The sequence below is a fragment of the Ostrea edulis genome, chromosome 2, assembly GCF_947568905.1.
Source record: "Ostrea edulis chromosome 2, xbOstEdul1.1, whole genome shotgun sequence".
Lineage (NCBI taxonomy): Eukaryota > Metazoa > Mollusca > Bivalvia > Ostreida > Ostreidae > Ostrea > Ostrea edulis.
In genome coordinates this window covers 65,907,294-65,933,264 of record NC_079165.1, presented here as the reverse complement: position 1 = coordinate 65,933,264, position 25,971 = coordinate 65,907,294, and the positions used below count along the sequence as shown (strand labels likewise).

The 25,971-nt window shown below is 33.3% G+C and overlaps 2 protein-coding genes across 9 annotated transcripts; one reads left to right on the top strand and one right to left on the bottom strand.

The window, feature by feature from the left end:
• The first annotated feature begins 22 nt into the window (after nucleotides 1-22).
• On the top strand, nucleotides 23-3,941 carry LOC125678864 (uncharacterized). Of its 2 annotated transcripts, XM_056156932.1 has the most exons (4): nucleotides 23-67; nucleotides 167-313; nucleotides 2,496-2,581; nucleotides 3,443-3,941. In XM_056156932.1, the coding sequence occupies exons 2-4, from the start codon at nucleotides 224-226 to the stop codon at nucleotides 3,594-3,596; spliced, it is 330 nt and encodes a 109-aa protein (XP_056012907.1). In that variant the 5' UTR covers nucleotides 23-67; nucleotides 167-223; the 3' UTR covers nucleotides 3,597-3,941. The 2 variants fall into 2 exon arrangements, with proteins under 2 accessions (XP_056012907.1, XP_048773574.1); XM_048917617.2 differs by lacking the exon at nucleotides 23-67 and having other exon boundaries at nucleotides 144-313.
• On the bottom strand, nucleotides 3,876-23,208 carry LOC125678862 (histone-lysine N-methyltransferase EZH2-like). 7 transcript variants are annotated; one of them, XM_048917611.2, is made up of 19 exons: nucleotides 22,916-23,208; nucleotides 20,602-20,807; nucleotides 19,737-19,865; nucleotides 19,465-19,578; nucleotides 19,075-19,279; nucleotides 17,392-17,512; nucleotides 16,949-17,109; nucleotides 16,580-16,671; nucleotides 16,326-16,389; nucleotides 14,785-14,823; nucleotides 11,569-11,729; nucleotides 11,337-11,434; nucleotides 10,851-11,020; nucleotides 9,844-9,957; nucleotides 9,681-9,742; nucleotides 8,509-8,604; nucleotides 8,100-8,181; nucleotides 7,396-7,561; nucleotides 3,876-4,209 (listed from the first exon to the last, which is right to left on the bottom strand). In XM_048917611.2, the coding sequence occupies exons 1-19, from the start codon at nucleotides 22,947-22,949 to the stop codon at nucleotides 4,149-4,151; spliced, it is 2,175 nt and encodes a 724-aa protein (XP_048773568.2). In that variant the 5' UTR covers nucleotides 22,950-23,208; the 3' UTR covers nucleotides 3,876-4,148. The 7 variants fall into 7 exon arrangements, with proteins under 7 accessions (XP_048773568.2, XP_048773569.2, XP_056012903.1 ...); XM_048917612.2 differs by having other exon boundaries at nucleotides 11,569-11,714; XM_056156928.1 differs by lacking the exon at nucleotides 14,785-14,823.
• Nucleotides 23,209-25,971: the final 2,763 nt, after the last annotated feature.

The window sequence follows — 25,971 nt, the reverse complement described above, 5'->3', positions numbered from 1 at the left end:
CGAGTACGAGGAATTCCGAATGATGATTTACATAGCTCCATGACAACATAAAAAATACTCAGATGTGGTAAAAAGAAGATATTGCGTGTAACACCAAGTTTTTTCAATTGTTTATTATTTATCATTTCATAAAATATTTCGAGAACAACAATTGTTTGCATTGTAGATAAAAGTTCGAAAACATACAATCAACTAGCTTTGCAGTGCCTCTCATTGTTTACAAATGGCGGACGAGGCAAACGACCACGAAAAAGAGGACAAATCTGCGAAAAGCTTAGAAGATTTTATCACCGAGCATTATAACAAACAAAAGGTATTCTGTATTTATTGTTAGAGCATCCATGAGAAGATAATAGCTCATGAAATGACAAAGTTATACCGACATATGTGATAAACTAACGAAACACACTGACCAGTGCACCTATTGTATATCGCAGGGATGTGACTGAATTCCTCAGAAATCAGAGGAAAACTGGTCAAAAAGGGAGGAATACACCTCACCCTACCTGGAAAAATATAATTTTCTGCCACTTTAGATCAAATCCAGAGTGTTTCATTTTTTCGACAATTGAGCAAATCAGAGGATTTCCTCTGAAAAGAGGAAAAATCACACCCCATATATCGGCTATTCGCCCGACCGTCGACGTCTAGGCCTATTATAAATCGGCTATTCGCTAGACCCCTGGGTACCTAATGTACACCGGCTGTAGGCCCTATACACGTAGTGTACCTATTTTATATATCGGCTATACACAACCGTCATGCAGTTTACATGACCGTCATAACCAAAATAATAATTTTTAAAAAAAGTGACTCTACAGTATAAATCCGGTTCATAGTTAAAAAGTGAAGGTGAACATCCTCAAATGTACAATGTTGCCCCCTGCAGGTTTACTTGTCTCATTTTGAAAGAGTAATAAATGCATCTAGCACATTCACGTGTACATGTATGCAATACGATCAAGGCACAGAATGGCAGATATTATAAGTCTGAAGTCTTTAATATAAGTTTTGAGCTTAAACTAATAGCTATGTTTAAACGTATATTCATTTGCTTTGTTTACACATTCATCAGACTCAGCACAAATCTCTACATTTGTTGCACATGACGTCAAAAGATTCAGATTAGGATTTCCTACTCATCACCCATTAGTCGGGTCTCAATTTACAGCAGAGACACCTTTCTAACACATTCATTTTTGCGTGGTAGGTTTAGTAAAGAAGAGGCCCACAGGCCTAATCGGTCACCTGAGTACTAGTATTACTACTTCCATGGGTTATAAAATCTAGAGAAAAAAATCCTGTTCTGAATATTTAAGCTAAATTCTAATGTTCAGCAACATTATAAAACAAGATGTGTTCTTAAAACTTTACTGGCCTCAAAAGTGCATACACTGATGAAAGGCTTTAAATAATAGGTGTATTAACATTAAAACATCAAAAGATATGACTAATTTGGACTCATCCTAAAGTCATAACCCTGGGTTGTGAAATTCACCATTTTTTGTACATTCTTTTCTGCTATTCCTAAGTATGCATTTAGATTTTATACTGCATCAGCAAACTTACCCATAAATACTATATACTAAGTTTGGCCCTACCCTGGGGTCAGAACCCTTACTCTGGGGATCATCAAGTTTACGGTAAAAGACTACCTGCTCTATCCATTTCGTTTCAATTTAGTATAAATAGCACTAAAAAGATATTATTCAAGTGTTTTACACAAACACTATATACCAAGTTTGGCCCTGCCCTAGGGTCAGAACCCCTACCCAGGGGATCATGAAATTTACAATTTTGGTAGAGGCTTTCCTGCTCTACATCACTATGCATTTAGTTTTTCTTTCCCGTGTGTGGTTCTTGAGAAGATTTTTGAAAATTTGTCAATTTCGGGCAGTTTTTGCCCCGCCCCTAGGGGTGTTGGAGTCTTGAAATTTACAATTTATGTCCCCCTTGTCCCAATGATGCTTCATACCAAATTTGAAAAGAATTGGGCTGGTAGTTATCAAGCAGTTAAAAATGTTCAATTGTTAATACACAACGACCAATTGCAATAGGTCACCCGAGTTTACTCAGGTGACCTAAAAAGTTGTCAGCATTACTTTTAGAGATATTTTCACATAATCATATTAGTCTGTATGTAATCTAATTTTATTGATTAATGCGAAATTCATTTAGATAGAGCAAAGATAGAGCAACAATTCAATTATTGATAATTGTAACAATACAACAATCAATTAATCATATGGCTTAAATCAAGAAATCAAAGTTTTTGAAACAATTAATTTCAAAGCAGACTTGCAATACTCAATCCCCCCCCCCCCCCCCTCTTCCCAAGAAATTGTTTTTGAGTAATGAGGGATGCAAACAGATCTAAGGATTTGATTTTAATCAGACTGGGATGGAGTTTACCAGTGTATTTGACATCTGACAACAGCACTAGTACATTATGCGTATTGCAAATTTAAATAAGCTTTCAAAAACTTTTATTTTAGGAGGATGGAAAAATGAATGCCACAGAGGACATTGATGACAAGAGAGCGCTGGACTTTTTCTCCCGAGCCATGTCAGAGAGCCGAAGGTCAGTGTTAAATCAATGGTTTTTGCAAACAGTAAGCTTTACACAGAATCCTATTATAATGCGCCTTTTGTTCCCAAAGTAGTAGACATATAAGAGTGGATTAATACAATCCTAGATACATAAGAGTAAATGGTATGCAGTAATTACAAAATGAAATATATATATACCGTAAAACAATATTTTCTCCTCCAAAAGCTTAATCATGAGTTAATTGGTGTATATCGCTTCTCTTGGTCAAATGAACATAATTCTAAATGAGCAAAATAAATTTAGAAGTGGTCAATAGGAAACAGTATTTACAGATAAACAGTTAAATGGTATTTTCTCTGTAGATTCTTATAAAACTGTTTATGGGTCACCTGTACTTTTCTCAGACAGCATTCAAAGACAAATGATGAAACGGTTATGGCAACAAAGTTGTAAATCCATGTTTGCTAGCTGGTAAACTAATAAACTAAATGTAATACGGTGGTAGTTGCCTCAAAACATAATGCAGCAAGTCTGATTGTACATATTTTTACATGAATCATTCTTGTGATGAAAAGTTATATGACTAGATATAATGGTTTAATATTTTTTTCTTTTGACCTTACTTTACATAAAAGGGTTGTAAATTGACATTTTTAAGAACTAAAGACATGTTATAAGCATTACAGTACAGTTGACTCTGATGTGCACATTCACAAACATCGTCAAGCAAATAGAAATAGTATACTGTGGTTTGCCAGCTTTGTAGGAAAGCTAAATGCTAAGTTCTGATGACTGCCATTGTATCACATGCCTATGACATGATGTCTCAAATTACAAATTTTAGTTAAACTATCAAAATGTGAAAGTAATAAGAATATTATTTTGAAACAGGATGAACTCAGAAACGGTAAAATCAGAACAGAAGCTTGCCAAACTGCATGCAGAACTTGGGAAGGAGAAAGTGGCTGCTTGGCAGGCAGAACATGCTGCTGAAGTTCTCACACCAGAACAGCTGAGGCACATGGGACTACAACAAACTTCATGAAGTTGCTAACAGATTAATTAGCAGATGTTTACATATTTTATGTCATTATGAAAGGCAAAATCTTTATCATCCAAGATGGAATGTGACAATCAATTTGAAGCATGGTTACCTAATATGAGGGAAAATGATTATGATGTTTGTTGACTCAAAGACACATTTCAATATTATTTCCAAGCGTTGGCCTCCAGTTGACGCTGTATTCTTAATCCTTAATGGATCATTTATCATACTGCCTTCATATTTTTATATATACTGGTACAAAAAAATCAATGCATGTAATTTCAAAAGAAGAAAACAGTATTTCATTTTATTTACATTTGTTAATAAACATGAAATTACATGTGAGGAAAATTGTTGTGTACTTAGTATTCATCATGCTCTAAATTCAGAATTAGAGTGTTTTAACAATTGACATAATCCTTTTACACTGTTTAGCTGTTTAATTCACTAAATTCCACATATTGCACAGTATTTCGAAAACGTTATTCTATTCTTGAGCACCAGGTAATTTCTGCACAGAATTTGCCTCCATACTGCCTATTACATGTAGTATCACAGCATTTCAGTGTCCCGTTCAATTCCTACAAATCTCAGTTGTTCAGTTGGACCATAACTGAAAAAAAAATTGAAAGTACACTGTACATATTTCTTCTTTAGAAACAAGATGAATATGTCCAGGGTGTGTGACCTGTGGCAAATTTGACTCCGATATACCTTTCATATCAAATTATAGTTTTGATCTCAAGAATAAAAAAATCCAATGTTATGGTTGCAGACAGAAGAAGACACCAAAACCAATATGACCCCATTCTTCAATCTCTGGAGCATAAAGAACAAAATTCCTACTTGCTGTTACAGTGAAATATGAACTCCTTCAGGATTTTAACAGTAATGATGATGGTACACTTAAAAAGAGTGTGCATTTATTGGTTTACTGCTTGTCTAAGAATACGATAGTCTCAAATCGTTCAGTTCTAATTACTTTGCTCTTGCCTAGTGTAAAATTATATCTGCAGGGGTAATATAATTTGCTAGCCAAGGATTTTCTATGAGAAGATGAAAGAAGCAGATCAAAATCCTTGGCTAGAAAAGAAGAGTGGTAATATTTACTGCATGCCAGGTGGACCCACTCCTAGAAAAACAAGAGGCCCACAGGCCTTATCAGTCACCTGAGTACTAGTGAAAAGTATCACTACTCCCATGGGCTATGAAATAATAAAAAAAAAATCCCTGTTCTGAATATATATTGGCTTCATTCTAATGTTCAGTAACAGTATAAAACAAGATGCTTCATACCAAATTTGAAAAGAATTAGAATAGTAGTTATCAATAAAGTGCACCGCCACGGCACATGATACGCCCGTCACATATTGTTAACATGAACATATCACCATGAAGAGATAGGTATGCATGGAACCAAATGTCAACCTTCCTTTAAGAATCTTACCCACTTTATGGCCTCATGTGACATTGCTTCAAATATTGATAATGTAAGCTTAATGATTTTTAAAAGGATATAAAAACATTTTCCCAAATGTTTTCAATGAAATGATTAAAGTGCAAGATTGCCCTTTATCCAAGCAAACAACTTACAATAAATGGGAGTACTCAAAAAGGTTGATTTATTCAACATATCAAAAAATACATATATCAGTATCTGCCTTTGTCAAATCTTCAAGTATAAAAGTAAAATATGCATGGTGATGTCAATATAAATAAATATAGATTAAAAACGGTTATTTCAAACACTGGTGCATTTCCTATGGTGTAGTTATTAATTAGAAAAAAATAATACATCATATATTTCTCAACTGGTTGTGTTAGACTTGAGAAATGCACATCTGCAGCTTTGCTCATTGTATTTTAAGGAATGAAGAACAATGCACAGCGTAATAAAACATCAAACATTAGTCATTATGTTTATTCTTAGACTGTAAAACTGTCATCTTAGTGAGACATGACAATCTGCACCTTGTTGTTGAGATATAAAATAAAAATATATTTTACAATATCATATTAATTCTTAAACTTTATACCAAATTAACTTTCAAAGTAATGGCTACCAATTAGAACTGTTCTAAAATTTGACAGATCAATTAGAAGGCCAGATTCCTCTGCCCAATTCCCGATTGCAAGAGATATAGATAGCACCTCCTTGATCAGATTGCTGTAACAGAAATCTTCTAAACTCTTTAATTAATCTGTAATTTGACAGAATGCAATTTTTCTGTTAGCAAAATGCCTCCTGAATTGCTTGATAATTACACCCATGGGACAAGGGAAATTTCTCTTGTTACTGACACAAAAGAAATAATTTGTTATATACTGCTGTATAGTACAGTGTATATAATGAAGAATGTGTAGTTTCTTGAATTAACATTTTTTAATATGGTTATTGCAATACTATTTCATCTGTTCAGATTTACACAAATGCCCAATCTGCAGCTTTGTTCATTGTATATCTTTTTTCTGAACAATGCCACAGCCATAACAAAACATCAAAATACTAATCATTAAAATAGGCCTTTATACATATTGCAACCATTTGTTGTCTTAGTGAGAAATGATACTCTGCATATAGGTTGCTGAGAAAAAAAATTAAAAATTATATAGTACAATGTCAAATTAATTTTGAAAATAAAGACTAACCACAACAAACAAATTCACTTTCACAAATAATTTCTGGTATATCTGCAATTAAGAGGCTAAGATCTCTCTGCCCAATTCCCTAGAGATAAAGATAACACCTGCTTGATCATGTTGATCAGAGATGCTCTACACAAAACACATTAATTAGTCTTGTCAAAATGCCCTTTGCATGCTACTCCCATGGGACAAGTGGAATTTCTCATGTTATTGTTAGAAACAAAGGAAACATTACATAGGCTAAAAAAAGCTGTACAGTATATCATAAAAAAAAATATGTGTTTTCTTGATGTAACATTTTTGAATGAGGTTTTCTACAAAACTCTTATATGAGTAGGGATTGTACCAATTATAACATACTTTTTTCAAAAAATCACTTCAACTAAATGTCACAGTGACCTTAAAGTACAGTGCGACACACCTTCTAACTAAGATGCATAAGTTGACCAAGTTTCATGATTCTAGATCAAATAGTTTTCAAGTTATGAGCTGGACAGGGTTTTACCATATTTGGCCATATCTTAATTAAAAGTCACAGCGACCTGGTTTTAATGTGCGACACACCTTCTACCCAAGATGTATCAACTGACAAAGTTTGATTATTCTAGGCCTTATAGTATTTAAGTTATGAGCCGGACACGAAAAAGCTAACAGACGGACGGACAGACGGACAGACAGACAGACGGACGGACATGAAGGCCATAACATAATACGGCCCGTCTTAAGACGGGCGTATAAAAAGAAGCTAAAAATGTTCAATTGTTAACGCACAACAACAAATTGCAATAGGTCACCTGAGTTTACTCAAGTGACCTAAAACTACTGGACCAATTCAAACTTTAAATTTCTTGACCAAAGGAAATTTGGTTGAAAGTTTGAAACTAGTGCAGTGACTTTGGAGATGAAAATATAAACAGTAAAGGGAGACAAAATTAACTCAGCTGTCAGCTATAATAAACTTTGACAACTCAAAATCTTATACAGTACACAGAAGTAACCTACAGCTGAATATATGGTTCATGCACAACAGTCAAGACTCAAAACAAACAAAGGGCATTCACAAAACATGTGAATCGTACTGTATTGATAATTGCACAAAGAAGACTTCCTCTAGCTTGTACGAGATGAGAGGCAAAAAAAAAATTGCACTGACCGATAATCAAAGAAGAGTTCCTCTCCTGCTTGTATGGGTCGTTTGGCAAAAATGCCAATTCTGTGGTCCCCGTTCACCATCATCACTTTAGCGTAGCAGTTAGGGTTGACTGAGTGGTTAGCAAAGCGAATCTTGTTGCCCTTTCTTGTGGCATCCACAACAAAATCTGACCAAAATAATATCCACGCATAGTATACAAATGTTAGGAACAAACAGAATGTACTATAACACAGGTAAAACTGCAGCATTCACTGGTATGTCAACTAGAAAACTCACAAGTCAAAAAGGGCCCGGTAATGAATATTTCAATATAAAATTCTAAGTCCCATAACTCCGTAATGACAATACTGATAAATCTGAAAATCCTTGCATTATCTTCGATATCTATAAAATCTTCTCAAGTAATCTCATATTATTGTGTGCCATAGAAAGTGCTATTATCTTACTAATATAAACAATACTAAATCCCCCAGTGTTTAACTCGGTAATGACAAAGTCGATAGATCTGATAATTGAAAGGGGTCTTCCTTTGCCTAGTCCAAGTCATACGTAAAAAATTCAAGAAAATCTTTCCTAGGAAACTTAAGTTATGGTGTGTGATAGAAAGTGCTGATGGACAAACATTGTAATTACTATAAGGCATGCACCATATGATGGGGTCCTAATGATATTTGTCATTGAGTGAAAAGGCAGTTTCCCCTCACCATTGTTTAGATTGAAGAGAAAGCTACACATGTATTTGTCGTACACCTTTCCTCTTCTGTCAGCTTCATCTTGTGATATTATCTACAATAGAGAAGGTCGATTAATACACAAAACATTGTTTTTAATAATAATAATGCTTCTTTTATTGCGGTTATTGAAAATCCATGCACTTTTTTTTGTACAAGTAGTCTTTGATCATTTCTTGTATCATTCAATACCCAATAATGTATTAAAGGTTTAAGCCAAAATTTACAAAACTTAAATTGATCTACAAAACATTGAAACCATTGTCTGGACAGCAACTGTGGAAACTGTAGATCATACGTTATAGGTATGTGCCTCAAATATCCTTAATATCAGTCTGTATCAAAAATCAAAAGCAACTGATATGTATAGACCCTGAATTACCTCTCCACAATACTCAGATATGAACTCATTTTTCTCTGCTGGTACTTTGAGAAAGATTCCCCAGCCTGCAATGTCTGAGGGAGCTAAGAGAAGGTGCTGAAAAAAAAAAAAAATTTCAAACTGCAGAATTAGACAAACAACCAGCAGACACTGACAGGACGACTCTTCACTGGTGCACTATTATAACAATGCCATGGAAATTCAATCTAGGTTACATGTAATTTCTAAACTTTTATCTAAATGAAATTTATACTGTATAATTCTCATATACCAGGTACACGTGTGCAAATTTAAATAAACTTTTTTACAAAAAAAATCACATCTTTACCATAATTTGACTTGAGTTTGCATTAACAGAATAAAAACAACCAATCACCACTGTTGGTAAAACATAATGCACATACTCAGTATTTATTTTGTGTAAGTATTAGATGGATACAGTGTATTAATATGGAATTCAAAAGTCAGAACCATATTCAGAGAGTGGTCAATGGACTATTAAGTATTACATGAATACACTATGTATTAATATGGAATTCAAAAGTCGGAACCATATTCAGAGAGTGGTCAATGGACTATTTTGAAATTATTTCTCTAAAGCAGGTCAGTATACACACATGTACACTGTACATGTATACATTGATATTGGTACATGAAGACCTTTCTAAAGGACCTTTAACATATGAAATAACTTCTTTACTACATAGCAATTGTACACAATGTTACATAAAAGTTTATTTCCTGATCCTACTTTATTTCATGTATCATTTACCACTTTGGATTTAAACATTAAATAATATTGACTTACTTAATGTTGAACAATTAATGTCGGTCAATTGATAACAACATTAAATCCACCATTTGATTATTAAGTACAAGTCACACAGATTTTTTTTAAAAAAAAAACCCAGAAGATTCGAACTCAGGATACACAGATCAACAACCTCACACTTTAATCCAGTGAACTACATGTAACTAGGTAGGTATTAAGATTTAAAAGGACAGGGAACACATTGTTGATACTTATTTTTCCATTTGGTTAATCCTATCCTACCTGTATCATGCAAATATCACATCACGCATGTCAATGTACATGTATATTATCATATATTCCATCAAATAATGATTTAGGTTTTTCATAATGGGGGCTAAAATTTTTGTTGATGTCTCACCTTTTTCATTCCTCTTTGAACACTAACATTCTTACAGGAAATTTTATCTGTATTGAACTGATCTGTAAAAAAAAAAATAAAAACACACCCAAAACATTCACTTGACAGAACAAATACTATTTTCTAAAATAAGATTTTCTGTCCAATATGACCTTTGACCTACCTGCTCCACACATCTGACAAAGATCAGGGTCACACTCTCTGACTGCCAGGAAGCATGGACACTGTTTAGTGTTACACTGAGCCTTACACCTACAGCCTGGGAATCGGTTCTCACCTAAAAACAGTATAAGTTTGTGTGAAATCCTCTACACCTTCACAATATTTAATCTTCCACATCTGAACACCAATCAAATAATCTTAAACTTGAGTGCTTGCCCATGAAACATGTATATTGAGAGTTGCTTTGAGGGCAACAGAGGATATTGAATGGAAGAATATCATGTTTTATTATAGTGTAGAAGTAGTACATGTCACAGTATTCAGCAACGAAGTATTCCACTGCTGATTCCTGGGTCCAAGCATCAACAAATTTAAAAAATAGTCTTCACTTTTCATGACAAAATTTTTTTTGTACATCAGTGTACATACTGTTTTGAATCACATGGGAGGTTAGCAAGAATAAATTAGTTCAAATGTTTGCTATGGCATTGTTGACTAACCATGATGTACAGTAAATAGTCAAAGGTACATTGTACATGTAGATAATGTGGTGTGATCTCTCTGTAGCATCAGAAATGATAGGGTAATCACTGATAATCAGGCCCATATCCAAAATAGCATCATTTACACAGAGTTCACAAACCTTCAGATTGATGTGGTCTTACATGTGTTATGACTAGATGCAAGCCAAAGCATGCACATTTCTTAACAGTGTTACTAGTGAAATATTGTGCAATAAAGGAATTTTATGACTTTGTCTAACAATAAAAAGTATATTGATTAAATACAATATGTTAAGGGTACTGCATACAGGAAAATTTCTGCCTGTTTTATTTTTGCTCATTTCCTAACTGGGATGAATTCAAAACTAGGTAAATTCAATTTACTCATTACTCTAAAGAAAAAAAAAAGGTATCTGGACAAATTTCAAACAGGACAATTTCTTCCCCCAGTGCATCTGAACAAATATAAGGGGTTAAATTTTCACTGTAAATGGTATATACGTACAATCACCACTACACTGACAGAATTTCTCACAGAAATTCTGGGACATGATACAGGGACAGTTTTCATCACAGCGGAGGCCCGGGTGGTCACAGGGCTGGTAATTATGTACCATCTTACTGCTGTTGTTATCCTTCTTCAGCTGAATCTTGCGACAATGCATGGACCACAACCTATTACGTGAAATATCACTGCTAAACTAATGATCAGTAACAACTGTACAGAATATCAAAGAAAAATGGCATCAGCTAGAAATGTTCTATATTTTTTCCCCATCTTTTCCTCGTAAATAATCTTCATAACACAGCAATTAAACAGTTCAATTTTTTTTTTAATAATCGTGTATTAAAATTAGAATGTATGAATGCAAAAGTATTTCCGGGATTAAATTTTTATTGAATGAATATCGACTGTAATCTACTCGCAGTAGTATATTTATGATGGATGCACATTTGACGATATTTTTGATAGCTATCAATGAAATTCTACTTGTGCTTCTTTTTGGCCTTCTTCCTCGGTGGGGTCAGTGCTTTATCCTCGGTGACGTCTGGAATGTGGGCGGCTTCCTTCAGAGCGAAGTTATAAACCTTCAAAACCAAGACCTACATGTTATTTTCTGACATACAGATATTGTAATGATTGATATGAATTAGATATTATCTTAATAATCAGACTTCTCTGACTACACGACAGTGATAAAGACACATGAAGACACATTTACCTGGATGCATGCCTTTGTCTGGATCAGTTTAGCTATGGTGCAGTAGTTGGTTCGGTGCATGTCCTGAATGACCCGGAACAATGACTCCTCAGCTGGCAGCCAGTTGTCCATCTTCTGTGTCTCCTGCTTTATGTCCACACTGGATCCTGAAAAACATGTACCTGTACATAAAACAAACACCATTTACTAATAATCATTTTACTGTTTGTCATAGCACACAAGATTCAACGTACAAACTGTCCCTCATGGGTACAGTTTAGCAGTTGTTAGTAGTTATCATCTTCAAAATCAAAATCAAGATAAAAGTATGTGTGCATGTGTATGTTTTCATAGGTATCACAAGACTTTGTTTTATAGCTTTTTTTACTGACTCTCACATCAAACCACTATAAACTTGAATCATGGTATCATGTATTATGAATAGTTCTAAGGGCAGTAGTGTAACGGTTACGTACATAACAGACAGCTTGATCTACAACAATATACATGTATGAACATAGTGATTCCTACACATACATGTACATCCATGATGTAGGTCAAGATCAAACTGAACCTCAGTCAAGGTCATCAAATTTTGGCATGGATAAAAAGTTCTAACCAAAGTACATCTGTGTAATTAATTATTCACAAACACTGAGAGAACTGCTATATCATGAAAACATCTAGTAAAGATCAAACAGAGAGCTGCGATCATCAAAGTTTGGCGTCATGAAAGTGTAACGTCAAGTCATGGAAAGCCATGGTCAATAATTTTAGGCACAGTCTCATCAAGATATGTGTGGTTCCAGAGGAAATAGTGCTAAATGCCTATAAATGCTAAACAAGACAGGTGGACACATGGACGAGATCAAGGACTACTAATTCTTAATGTCCCAGCCAAAATACATGGCAGGACATCAAAATACTGCTGATGTAAAATAACTCTACTTGCCTGGGTACTGAACATCAACAGGTTCATATAAATGGAGTTTTTACATCTACTAGGAAGAAAGAGTGGGGATTATTGTCTGTAACTCAATTAAAGTAGAGGTCTAGTAGCGTGACGTCATGTCCGGATCGAACTCTGGTATTGGTTCACGTACTATTATTATCAAACATATTTTTACATTTACCTGTATGTTTTTTAATTTAGTAAAATGAATACAATAACACTCAATCACTTATATTTGAGTAGACTATGGCTCCAATATTCTTTCCATTTTTTGTCATCTAATTCACAAATAAAACCAGAGGTACATATTTGTTTAATTGATATACAGGGGTATTACATGTTAAAATTATCTGTAAATTAAAAAAAATTCATGATATGCGATAATGCACTTGTGGAATTAAATAAAACAATTCTGCACTTGTTATATATTTGTTATCTTGTTATATATTTGTTTTCTTCTATTATGTGAAAATCATCTTCAAAATGACTATTTTGGCCAAAAAATGTAAATATAAATTGAGATGCTGTGAAAATATTATGCTGAGAAAGGGCAGATTTTTAAAATGTATTTTAACAAGCATTCATATATGAACATAATATGTGAGTTTGAATGAAAAATCACAAGTCAAATTTTTTAAATATTCATATTAGTGGTGTTGCAGTGCCGTATTTTTGACTGCCGAGGGCCTGTATTGAGTTCAATTTTGTACCACCATTATTAAAAAACATGAAATTGTGTTAAAATTTCACTTTTAATTATTTAGTTAAACATATTTATTTCATATTTGAGGAAAAAAATTGCAGCATCATACCTCAAACAAAATTTTATGGACATATTCTAGGACTTCTTCAATGAATTTTGATATTGCCGTTTGACAAATGGGGGTGCACGTAATAAAAATACCATAATTTACTCATTATACTGACAACCCCCCATTTTTTTGTTTTTATCATACCCTCAAATGAACAATCTAAGTATTTAAACTCAAATTTTTGAGAAATCACAAGTAGGTCCAGGACTAGGGACCTACCTTAAACAGGTAATATAAAAATAAGTATAATTCCGATTCTTTTTTTTTATTCTTGATTTTTTTTTTTTTACCCCTTTTATGATTGTGTGATCTTTATTGACATGATGTTTTAAGTAAGAGAAGATTTTGATGATCTGCCTCCCCCCCCCCCCCCCCCCTTCAACCAACACCTGTCATCTGTTTTCCAAGTGGCATGGTATTCATGTTCAATCTTTCTTTCATGTAGTCAAGTTTTGGCATATTTTCAAGTTTCACTCCATCTTTTGTGCCTGTAACTTTCTAGTCACATGTGTTTTTTATTTGGTGTATAAAACTGAAGGTTTCACTGTTGCTGTAAATAATGTTGGCAGATACTATACAAATATTCATAAAGTGTGCATGTTTCTATTGTGGCACATATGATGCTTATTTGGCAGCAATACTTACTTTTTATTTTTAATGGCATTTTTAATAAATGCTATTTTCAACACACATTGGATTACTATCATACCCCATTAATCTTTGGGGGGGGGGGGGGGGGGGGGGGGGTAAACACAACCAAAAAAACAGTGCAGAGTAGATTCATAAGAAGCATGTGTTAGCATGTGTTGTTAGCAGGACAATGGTATAAATATCTTGTGGTCCTTCGTGAGAATGCCATGAATACAAATGTACAACATCAGTGAAAAATCACATGATCATATAAAATACAATACACAAATAGTATATACATGTATATACAAATATGTATTTTACTAATTAAGTATTCTTTTTCTTTCACCGTCTCTGAATGATGATACATAGCTATGGTGCCTATGGTGGTATTGTCTGATTAAATCATATCTTGGCACTGAAAAGGTATCGGGCTCTGTTTGTCACATGTTAGTTAAAGTTCATACTGCCAAATATTGCTTTTATGTTTACTTCTTTCTATCAACTTAACATTTTACTTCAGTGTCAGAAATATACTATTTGTTTGAAAGTCACAATATTGCCTGTTACAGACTTGAAATAGACTTGATATTTCATGCATAAGCACACACCAAAAACAATCCATTAATGGTATACTGTATACTTAAATAAAGGAAAAAAAATAATGATTATTAAAATGGAAGCAAAATGAAACTGAAATGTAAAAGCAAAACTCGTCACTTTCATGCATGATGAGTTTGGAATTACTGTATGATTTATCTAAAATGACTTTTATTTATCTAAATATGAATGAAGAAAAAAATGATCTGAAGAATGTGGGCTACCTTTTCATACAGTACTTACTTTTGCGCTTATTTTGCAATCTAGTTTTACATTTTTTACCTGAAACAAGACAAGCAATAGCTGCAACCACTTACATGTACAACAAACACTGAATTCTACGAGAAAAAACACACTACTCATTTCAATACACATGTACATATTATTAAATGTAAATTTTATGAACATACACTATTTTTCTTAAAATCTAAAGGTTCCTTTTTAATTTGTTTGATTTTAATGTTATAGTTATCTAAGAATAGCTTATCATTACAAAAGCATAGAAATTTACTTTACAAATTTCAAGGTTCATTTTCGATTGTTTGCGGTTTACGTTTTACCTACATTTATACAAGACAAAGAAAAACAATTTAGCCCTGTAAGTGTTTAGGGTTTCCAGATGACTGCATTATACAGGCTGTCCAGCACACTCTGACAAAAAATAAGGGCTAATTTTGGGGATAAGATTAAGAAAATTTGGGGCTAAAATTAGGAATTTCATATTTAAATAAGGGCAGTTTTAGACATTTAAATGATCTTAACTTTCGCAAATTTGACAATAAAGAAACTCACAAAAAAGTACTTTAAGTGCAGGAAGGGCGTCTTCCAGCTATTTATATTGGTTATACATGTATATGTACCTTAATTGTCACATCTTTGTCACAACCAATAAACAGCTTGATACATGGATCCACTGGTCAAATTTAGTTTGAATGCATTTTCAAAATTGCAGAGTAGAAATATAAATAGAAATGAAAAATTAGGGCCTTTTTTTTCTAGGATTTCCACTTGAATTCAACATTTCTAAAGGAATTTTAGGAAAACTAAATAAAATTAGATTTTTTTAAAGGAATTTTAGGGCCGTTGGACAGCCAGTATTATACCATCCCCAATAAAAAAATTATCATATCGAATTTCACTGTACACTTTGATTACAAACAAAAGTTTGAAGATAAGGCCTGGCATATTTTTACTTGCTTATTTGCAGCCACTGGCTTGTTCATATTCAAGCATGACTAACAACAAATTTTGGGGTGTGGGGAGGACTTTTTCTATTTTTTCGTAAGATCCATAATGAGCACCTTGTTAATAAATAAGATGGTGGAAAATAATTCATTTTGAAGCGGAAAGGTCAACAAAGACATAAAATGATAAGTTTAAATAAGAATTTGATTTGCAAGTGACTGGCCTTGCATAATCTTTTCATGTACCCTAAACAGAAGTATATTTTTTTTGGTTTACATATATTTATGAAATTATCAATATAATCTTTCCCTAATTCCAACTCTGTGAATTTATTTTTGACATTTGACAGAAAAACTTATTAACTTAAAAGCTGTGTTATTTTGACAGCTGTTTCTAAATTTGAATGCTCAATATGAATTCAAATTGTATTCTTATGATAATTAAAGTCTACAAGCAAATCAAAAACAGAGAAAGTTGTAAAAGTTTTGTTTTCCTATTACACAACACTGTTTTAGTACATATAAACCTCTTTCCCAATTGTACACTAGTGTACACATTTCTATACAGATACATATTAGATACACGTATATAGTACATACTAATATCAGACTTCTCTTCCTTCCTCACTTCACCACTGTCTCCCTTCTCATCTGGTAGTCCTACCTAAAACACAATAACAGGTATATACAGGTAAGGTTACATACATGTATATTACAGTCAAACCAAAACACTTCATATATTTTTTCATAGGACAGTGCAACTATTGTTAGATTTTCAAGGTGTTTTTTTATTTCCTTCAAGTTTTTATTTGTTAAAAAATATAACTCAATATGAAGCATTTCACAACATTTACCACATGTAAATAGCAGTTTGGACCACAGGGCTCTGTTTCTTGTTTAGTTTCTGGCATTTTTCTTGTCAGCATGCTTGGAGTTGGATGATATGCTGGAAAGAATTAAAACCAGACCATAAATGAATATAAACACGATTTCTGCTCATGTGTATAGGTAATAAATTCTGTACACACAATATGTATCATACAAATCAATCACGTTTTATAATACTGTATGAAAAAAAAACCAACAAACATTTTAATTATACTACTGCATTAAGTTATGATGTAAGAAATAATACCAAGTAGTACTGTATTAACTTACGATGTAAGATATAATTCTACTGTATTAACTTACGATGTAAGATATAATTCTATGTAATAACTTACGATGTAAGAAACAATCATATTTGAAGCAGCGTCTACAGAAGAGGGTGTGAAATGAATGCATGGTCTGGTCCCTGGGCACAGACTGGGCACTCGGTCCGTCAATGTTCGGTGTACATTCAGGAGGTAGGTTGCTTTCCTTAACTTCTATTAAATCCTTGTATCTGATAATAAGATTTGGATCTAATATATTTTATTTCTTACTTAATGGTACTCAAACGATATCAAAATCTTTGAGACAGAAAAGTAAAAAATATACAGATAAAACACTTGGACAATGCCCAGAAAAAGTGCCTTAAATTGCAGATTTTTATACAATGCATCACCATAGCTCCAAGTGTTTCCAACTAGGGAGCTAGAGTTCTGCAGCTAATGTCTATATGACCACACAAGAAACATAAAATTCAGAGACTTTATAACAGTGTCAATAAATTGAAGGTTATTACTTTTCTTTTAGGTGTTCTGCAGTCCCTTTCTCGGGGAATTCTGCAGATACGGCCTCAAAGATGGCATCACTGGGAAACTCAGACTTCTGCACATCCTGGTTACAATGTTCCATACTTTCAGCTGTTGAGAAAAAAAAATAATCAAAAGATCAATATATCTGTCCCTCTTAATGAGCATGGGGTATGAGAAGAGATATCCAGAACATAAAATTCGAAGAGTATAAAAAAAAAATTTATTGTTTTCATTAATACAGCTATATGTGTGTTTCTATTTGCAATATAGAAATACTAGAGATTGTTTCTATGAAAAACAGATGTCTCCCCAGCTCCCCAAATAAAACTTCCTCCCCTTAATGTACTGCATGATATGGAAGAGAAAGCATGAGCAGGGACATAGCCATTATGAACTCCAATAAGCCACATAGAAGTGTTCACAAACTATTTTACACCCTCCACCTCTCAGATCCACTATAACTTAAAGAATAAAAATTGGATCCTCCTGTCCATACAATATGCACATCTGCAAAGGGCATTGGAGTATTGTACAAAATGTCAAGTCTATCACATAAGCCATATAGGAGAAGAGTTCATAAGCTATTTTTACATCCTCCACCCCTCTTGGATCCACTATAACTTTTAGGAAAATAATTGGATCCTCCTGTCCCAACAATATGCACATCTAACAATGGCAATGAAGCATTAAACAAAGTTTCAAATCTATCTGATAAGCCATATAGGAGGAAAAGTGTTCACAAGCTATTTTACATCCTCCACCCCTCTTAGATCCAGTACAACTTTTAAGAAAATAATTGGATCCTCCTGTCCTGATAATAAGCACATCTACAAATGGCAATGAAGCATTGTACAAAGTTTCAAGTCTATCTGACAAGCCATATAGGAAGAGAAGCGTTCACAAGATTTTGTGACAGACAGACAGACAGACAGAAAGTACAAAAACAATGTCTCCCCCCGAAAGAGGGGAGACATAATTACATGTATGTTGATATACTGGTATTAGAAGACTACTTTGAAATAATGAAGTGCATTACTGAGATACATGATACGTCTGTCTAGAACTACATGTACATAATGCATATCTATGTTTACATATCTAAAGTCACAAGCTGTGACACTGACAAGTGTAATTCCAGAAGGAGGCCATAGTGATCTGCTTTTGGGTTGCAATATCCCCATCTACCCCCCCCCCCCCCCCCCCCGAAGCATCAAATTACCAAGTGTTTAATGGTCCTAAGCCTCACAGTGCTCAAAATATGATCTGGACATGATTTGTATGTATGCATAGCCATGAAATTCCATAATGAAGCACAGTGACCCACTTTCCTCCCAAGATGCATCAACTGACCAATTTTGATGGTCCTTGGCCTCACAGTATGCAAGATATGATCCAGACACAATTTGAGTATGCATAGCCATAAAATTCCAGAAGGACGCCATAGTAATATATTTTTGGGTCACAATACACCTTCCTCCCAAGATATCAGCTTACCTGGTTTGATAGTCCTAGGCCTCAAAGTGTGAAAAAAGATATGACCCAGACACAATTTGAGTATGTATAGCCATAAAATTCAACAAGGAAGCCACAGTGACCGACTTTAGGCCAACTGTCAGATAGACAGACAAGCCTATACCATAATGCGACCCATCAAAAGTTTTATTTTTTACCTTCCTCCACATCAGGATCAGGGTAATTAAGCCAGAGAGAGTTAACGAGCTCCACAAATGTGTCATTATCCATGACATTGCAGTGCTTCTCTCCATGTACTTTGCCATCATAGTTCTTCAGAAGTTCTTCAATGAAGGTCACATCTTTGTCAAGGACATCATCGCCCATGTAGGGTATATTGTGCAAGACGGTTTCATCTTCAACCTGCATAAAACAAAAAATATCATACAATATAAAGTACATTAAATTTTCTCAAATTTTAATTTGTTATGTTATGCACTCTGTTTGTATTTATGAGCAAATATTTGGAACAGATATAACTTATGGTTTAGTATGAAAAAGTGTTTGTTTTTGGATCATGTACCCATCACTTTTAGGGGTAAACACACCATAAAATTTTGCTGAAGTCCTGCCCAGCAATACATGGTTGGAATGGACTGCAGACTGTTGAGAACCCGGAGCAATGTTGTCTGAACTGGCATCAGGTTACTTTTCACATCACACTGAAATCAAATAAGGGCTGCACCATGTATGATCATCTAAAGATTGAATTTACAGCATACACATATTACAGTATTTATGGTATGATGCCATTGTAATTGTCAAAAATATTGGCACAAGTATATTAGATGAACAGTTGGAGCTATGATTGATGATTAACCTTTTTTGTGACTGGAATGTGACTTAACGTCTCTGGAGGTGGCAGTGTGTAAGATGGCTGAGAATCTATGAAGTCTTTCTGATCTTTGAGTTGTTCATTGATTGTTGTTCTGTTTGTTGCAAATGCTGCCTACAAAGAAAACCTTTCTTCATTTCTGATTCTACACATACAACTCTACACGTGAATCGATAATGAACAAGGTGTCAGCGTGGAACAGTATGCCGTCGAGTATGGTTACCTTAACCATGGTGAATCTGATCTTGACCTCTATTGGTCATGTAGCTTTGACTTTTCGGTTAATCAAATGAAGTTTCTTTTCTTCTATTGTTTAAAGTTATGACCAAGGTTAAAAATGCAGATAAAAAGTCAGACTGACCTTAAAAAAAGTATTTTCTAATTCAGGGACATTGAGCAAGTATTGTGAAATGATTAAATTCGTGGTAGCCAATTTTTGTGGATTATCAAAAATTTGCAGGTTCTTTAGGATGTACTTTTGTGAATATATTGGGTTTTTTTTATTCTTTTCATCAAAACATTACATAAATTGTGTATTCTGTTCTCTGTTTGGCAGGGCTATCTACGAAATCCATGAAAACTGTGCCCCACGAAATGTAATGATTCCACAGTAACTGTTTACTTGTATTACATGCACTTTGTCAATGAAAACATACCATCTTGTAATACTTCAAAATAAACACAGACAATGAATGTTACATGCCTATGCAGTGTTAATAGACAATTTTATCATTAGTTTCAAACACTGACATTTGATGACAAAATGGATTAAAACATGTACATGTATGCTTCTAAATTAGTGTATAATAATTACCACAGTTTTCATTTGATGAAACCTCATCATCCATACCTTTAATTCATCGGTCTTTTTGTACTTCTTCAGGTGTTTAATCCTCATGAACTCGGATTTGACTCGCCTTTTCCAGTCGATAGCATATTTTCCTCCAGATTCGCTGACTGACTCTTCATCTTTTGCCGAATTCTGCATTTCTACATCATCATTGCCTTGGGTTAGATGTAACAGGGCGGATTTAGAGTCTTCACTATCCATTTCACCTGTAATAGCAAAGGTCATCAATCTCTTATCAGAATACTTCTACATGTCTATATATACTTACTACTAAATACAATTGTTCAGCATTATTCTTGCATTAACTGTTTTTCCTCCTAACAATAAAGTAGGTAGAGTCGGGAAAACAAATACACATATATTTTGGCCATATCTGTAACTTTTCCATTGGGCAAGGCAACCAATTACGTGTATTGACACATCTATACTAACGCTATTTAAATTTATAGCTACATAACATTTTTGGGGTTCATGGAATTCATGGAAACAGAACACCAAATAATTACCAAAATCACCCCTCCCTTAAAAATACCAAAACACCAATGAACCATTAAAAACACCTACAGGGGATTAGTTTATACTTATGTACTATATATCAAAGGTTTTATTCATATTGATGATCTATTTAATTCCGGAACTTACATACAAAATATGGAAGAATCAAGGACAGACATTTTAGTCACAGATACCAAAGTTATGGAAATTCTATGAATTGGTTTTATTGAAGAATTTACATGAAATAAGTCTTAGACTTGAATTAAAATATATTACTTGTATAATGAAAGAATTTTAGTCTTCCGTCTAAAAATTTTGCGTATGTTCATATTGTGACGCTGCCAAAATTGTATATTATTAAGCATATATATTACTGCGAGAAGTCCAAAACAATTTTAAAAAATGTTTGGACTGTTGAACACATATTACATATGTGCTTCTCATCCTCTTGCCTTATTTGAAATATTTGTTGTCACAAACACACAACAAAACAACTAAAATGGAGTTGATATATGCAAATTGAAATATTTTTATGCAAACACTGGTCAGTTTCATATCTTTTATTATTAAACAATTTGTTTGATAGCTTCTGGCCAAGTAGTGAATGACTCAGTTTAATTATTATTGTATGGCATTTCATACTTTCTACATGGAATGAGAACACCCTTCAAGTTCAGAATAGTTATAATTTTTCCTGGATCTTTGGATTTCGCAATATATTTGCAATACATGAGACTTTTCTCTTCATCAAAGTACAAGTCATACAGTGTTGTCAACTGTATATATCTAACATTTTCTCTTTGTAATTGTTTAGTGAAAAGGAAAATGTAAAGATAACCAAATTGAGGACAGAGCAAACAGAGAAACACTGCTATTTACAGGTGTTAAACGTTGTGAAGTGCTTCATAGTGAGTTATATTTTTTAACAAATAAAACTTTAAGGAAATAGAGGAAAAAAAACTTTGAAAATCTAACAATAGTTGTCATTGAGCTGACTATTCCCGTTAATATACAATGCATATACATATGCCCGACCTCTAAAATCAGTAGCCCCAGGCATCAGTAATTGCACATCCGTGTACAGAATACTGGAAATGACTGAAGTAACGAGACTCCACTTTATGTATTGTACATATAAGAAATGAATTTTTCCGTAAATTGTCTTTGTCTTCTTGCAAGCGCCTACAGTTAGTTTTATACTTGTAGAATGCCTGAATATGGATTCGTGTTTAATTGTACAAAGTGTCGCCAGAGGTTTCATCCATGGTGTCAAAATTTGACACTTAGTATTAAACAAAGAAATAAAAAAACAATCAAATGTATGGATTGTAAGAGTTTGTAAATGATACTGTGACATAATTACTTTTTTGTTGTTGCAATTCTTAACGAGGACTGCGTTTTGTGTTATTTTTGCAGCTAGATCTATGACACATATTAGTCTATAACATGTAATATATCGCACGGACAATACTATTAATCAACACTTTTTAATTTTAAATCCACGGAGATGCACGGACATTTTTTATCATCCATGCAAAAGCAAAATCAATCCATGATTTGTTCTACAGTGCGTCCGTGTTTTGTAAATGGCCTTTAATTCCATGGAAAGACAGCTTCGTAACATTAAAGTCAAAATTGATGCCAAGGCTTATGTTTGGACACAGAATCAAAATACAATACTCAAACTTAGGCTATAATAATTAATATATATAGCAGTATCAACAAGTCAGAATCTATTTAATAAAAGCTGAGGACTTCCGGATAAATGGATACATTATCATTTACCAAGATGAAGTATATTATTGAAGTGTAAATTAACCTATAAGAAAATAAAATGATCCTGGTAACATCATTTTATTTGAATCTTATAGCACCAAGTGACCAAGTCATTTTACAGCCTAAACCGCAAACGATCCACACAGCTACACAAAGCCACTGTAATTTGTCACTATTTCAACCCCATCCAATGGTTATTTCGATTGAATTATAACAAATCAACATTATTGATTTCATATTCTTTGAAACTTTACCTCTGTATAGGAGTAAAATCAAAATAAATTAAAATAATAAATGAGACTCATTTCACCCTCGCCGCCAATGAATTCAGAATATTCAGATTACTGAACCCGATGTAACATGTATACATTTTCCCCCCTCTCATTTATAATACCATGCAAGTTGATTACTGCAACATAGTTACTATCAGTGCATATATTTTGTGTGTATTTCACACATTGATAGATTTGACGGCTAATTCTCTGTTCACCATGCAGTGCAATATGTTTTGTTTGCTTTCCTCTTTGTTTTCCTTTGTTTAAAATTGTGTGATTTTTTACTTTATGCATCATAATGCTCCTCTGTAGGCCCAAATAGGTTGAATAAATATTCTAATTCTCATTTTATAACTCAACAAAATTTTTATAACTATTTAAGGTTGATCGATCCTCATGTGATGTCACACATGTAGGTTTTTGCAAAATATTTATTAAATTAAATTTTGCGCATGGTAGAAATATATCTTTCAGAGGAATTTCATTTACTGAATGAAATGAAAATTCTGGTAAACTTTTGATATTGAAAAAGTTTTTATTTTCCATAGATAATCAATTATTTATAATTTTAAAAATGTTGTCAAGGGCAATAACTCCTATGCTGGAATTTCCTCTACTGCATATCTATGACACAATGATTTCCCTAATATCCACAATTAATTTTCATATATCACTTAATTAGCATTTTCTTAAACTGTTGACATTTGAAATTTGTCATTTCAGCAAGTTTAATTTTTAAAATCAATTTTCATTATTCTGTTTAACGAAAATGTGTGATTTTTTTATGTTGATATATATTTCTGTTTTTGTATGTCTGACATCTTTAAAAAGGTGGCAACATACACATTTTCGTTGGTTATTGATTAAATTAAACTATATTGAGTGGAAATTAATACAATTTTTTCACTTTTAACCATTAATATTGATAGTCATATGAGGATCGATCCACCTTAACAAATAAGATTGGTTGTTGACCAGTAACTGTCAAATTGAGTGAATATCTAGTTAAAACTTTCAGAAAAAGAGTTGATGCTTTAAAACTGCAAAAATTCTTATATGATTTATTCATTCCAAAGTAGGGCCCAAACGGGCATAACATTCAACCATATGATCGACTCTGTAAAACAGTGGAATTTATTAAATGTAGAAGCCAGAGAAGCCATCTCAATCAATTCATTCCGTAAAAATATGATAACAGACATTACAAGACCACCATCATATTACTCTTTTGGAAAACAATATATCAACATTATTCATACAAAGCTAAGATACAACTGTATATATAATTATGATCTATATAAACGAAATGTTAGAAATTCTCCGTTTTGTACATGTTTGTTGATGAGAAATGAGAATTTGACCTACAGGCCTGGGCTATACGATTAAGAGAGAGAGAGAGAGAGAGAGAGAGAGAGAGAGCACATAGTAGATATAGACCTATATATACTAATATCTAAATTAATGCAAATGCAAAACATCCCTATCCACAAACTGTGTCTGTGGAGTATAACCTGCTGCAGAGGGTAGCAAGAGACGGTCATGTAGGTTTATATAAAATATCCCGGGGCACTTCTACCCAAAGCAGAACTGAAATTTATGCAATATGCTTACTTATTTGATCAGAAAGTTGTTAAGTTGTGATCAAGTGATGTGCACGTATTTTATTGTATATAATATATACAAATGGATCAGAAGCAAGTTCGTACAACTTGCGAGTTCTCCTTATAATCTAATACATGTTACAACACACAACTGTCATTAAAAATAATATACAGGAAATACATAAATGGTAAGTGTTCTATAGATAAACAATGGAATATGATTACCGTCAAGCAAAAACCACCCTTAAGTGAAAAATATTACTTTTTCACTTTCTAAATGTTTTAGATAGAGGAATTTCTCCTCTTTATGTTGATATGTAGCATTCCATTATGATATGATCAACAGCCAAATTTTTAGGTTTCATGAATATACGTCTGAACATAGGAGAAAATACAATTATTCAATTCGGTTAATAAGACATTATCACCGCAAAGTAGAAAATGTGTATCAATAATAACCAAATCATTTAACCTAAGCAATTTATTTATTAATTTGTATCTAGCAATTGAATATTTCTTACAAATAAAGAAAAAGTGATATGCATCTTCACGCATGCCATGGACTGGTGCAGGAACATAATGGAGAATCGACAATATTGCGTTTATAAAAATCATAATTCAAAATACATGCGTGTCTCAGTTTGGTATGAATTATATTCCAACAGACGAGATACATATGGAAAGTATACAAAGCCATATTCTAAAGCTGGTCTTATGAAAGTAGTGTACATTTTTGAAAGAGCTAGTGTTTCTTCCTAAGGTGAATTTAAATTTTTTAAGAAGACCTAGTTTTTTTGGTTTTTTTTGTAAGCCGTACTTGTTATTTTATTTATAAACTGGGCCCAGCCCAAATCGCATGAAACAATCTTAAATGTCTATGCACTGGCACATACTACAACTGACAGTTTTGGAAAAATAATTTCTGAGGATCAATGTTCTTATTCGATGAAAAATGTACAGCTTTAATTAGTTTTAGACGCCATTTACAAAACACGGACAAGTGACGGACGCACGGATGCACGGAGATAGAAAAAATAGTACAAATCACGGATTCATTTTGCACGGATAATAAAATTGTCCGTGCATTTTTTAAATTATAGATTTGTGACTTCGAACATACTTTGAATTGTTTTGTTACACCCCAGGGAATATGTAGTTAGAATCTATCAGTCACAGAAATTTTCAGTGCATTGTGACGTCACCGTAGTTGTTTCGTCACAAAC

Coding starts and splice junctions, on each gene's coding strand:
- LOC125678864 (XM_056156932.1), top strand. CDS start 224: ATGGCGGACGAGGCAAACGACCACGAAAAAGAGGACAAATCTGCGAAA. Junction 314..2,495: donor AGCATTATAACAAACAAAAG/GTATTCTGTATT, acceptor CTTTTATTTTAG/GAGGATGGAAAAATGAATGC. Junction 2,582..3,442: donor GCCATGTCAGAGAGCCGAAG/GTCAGTGTTAAA, acceptor ATTTTGAAACAG/GATGAACTCAGAAACGGTAA.
- LOC125678862 (XM_048917611.2), bottom strand. CDS start 22,949: ATGATGTTACCAGGATCATTTTATTTTCTTATAG. Junction 16,390..16,579: donor CAAACTGCTATTTACATGTG/GTAAATGTTGTG, acceptor ATTGTGTTTTAG/GTAGGACTACCAGATGAGAA. Junction 7,562..8,099: donor TCTCTTCAATCTAAACAATG/GTGAGGGGAAAC, acceptor TATTTTGGTCAG/ATTTTGTTGTGGATGCCACA.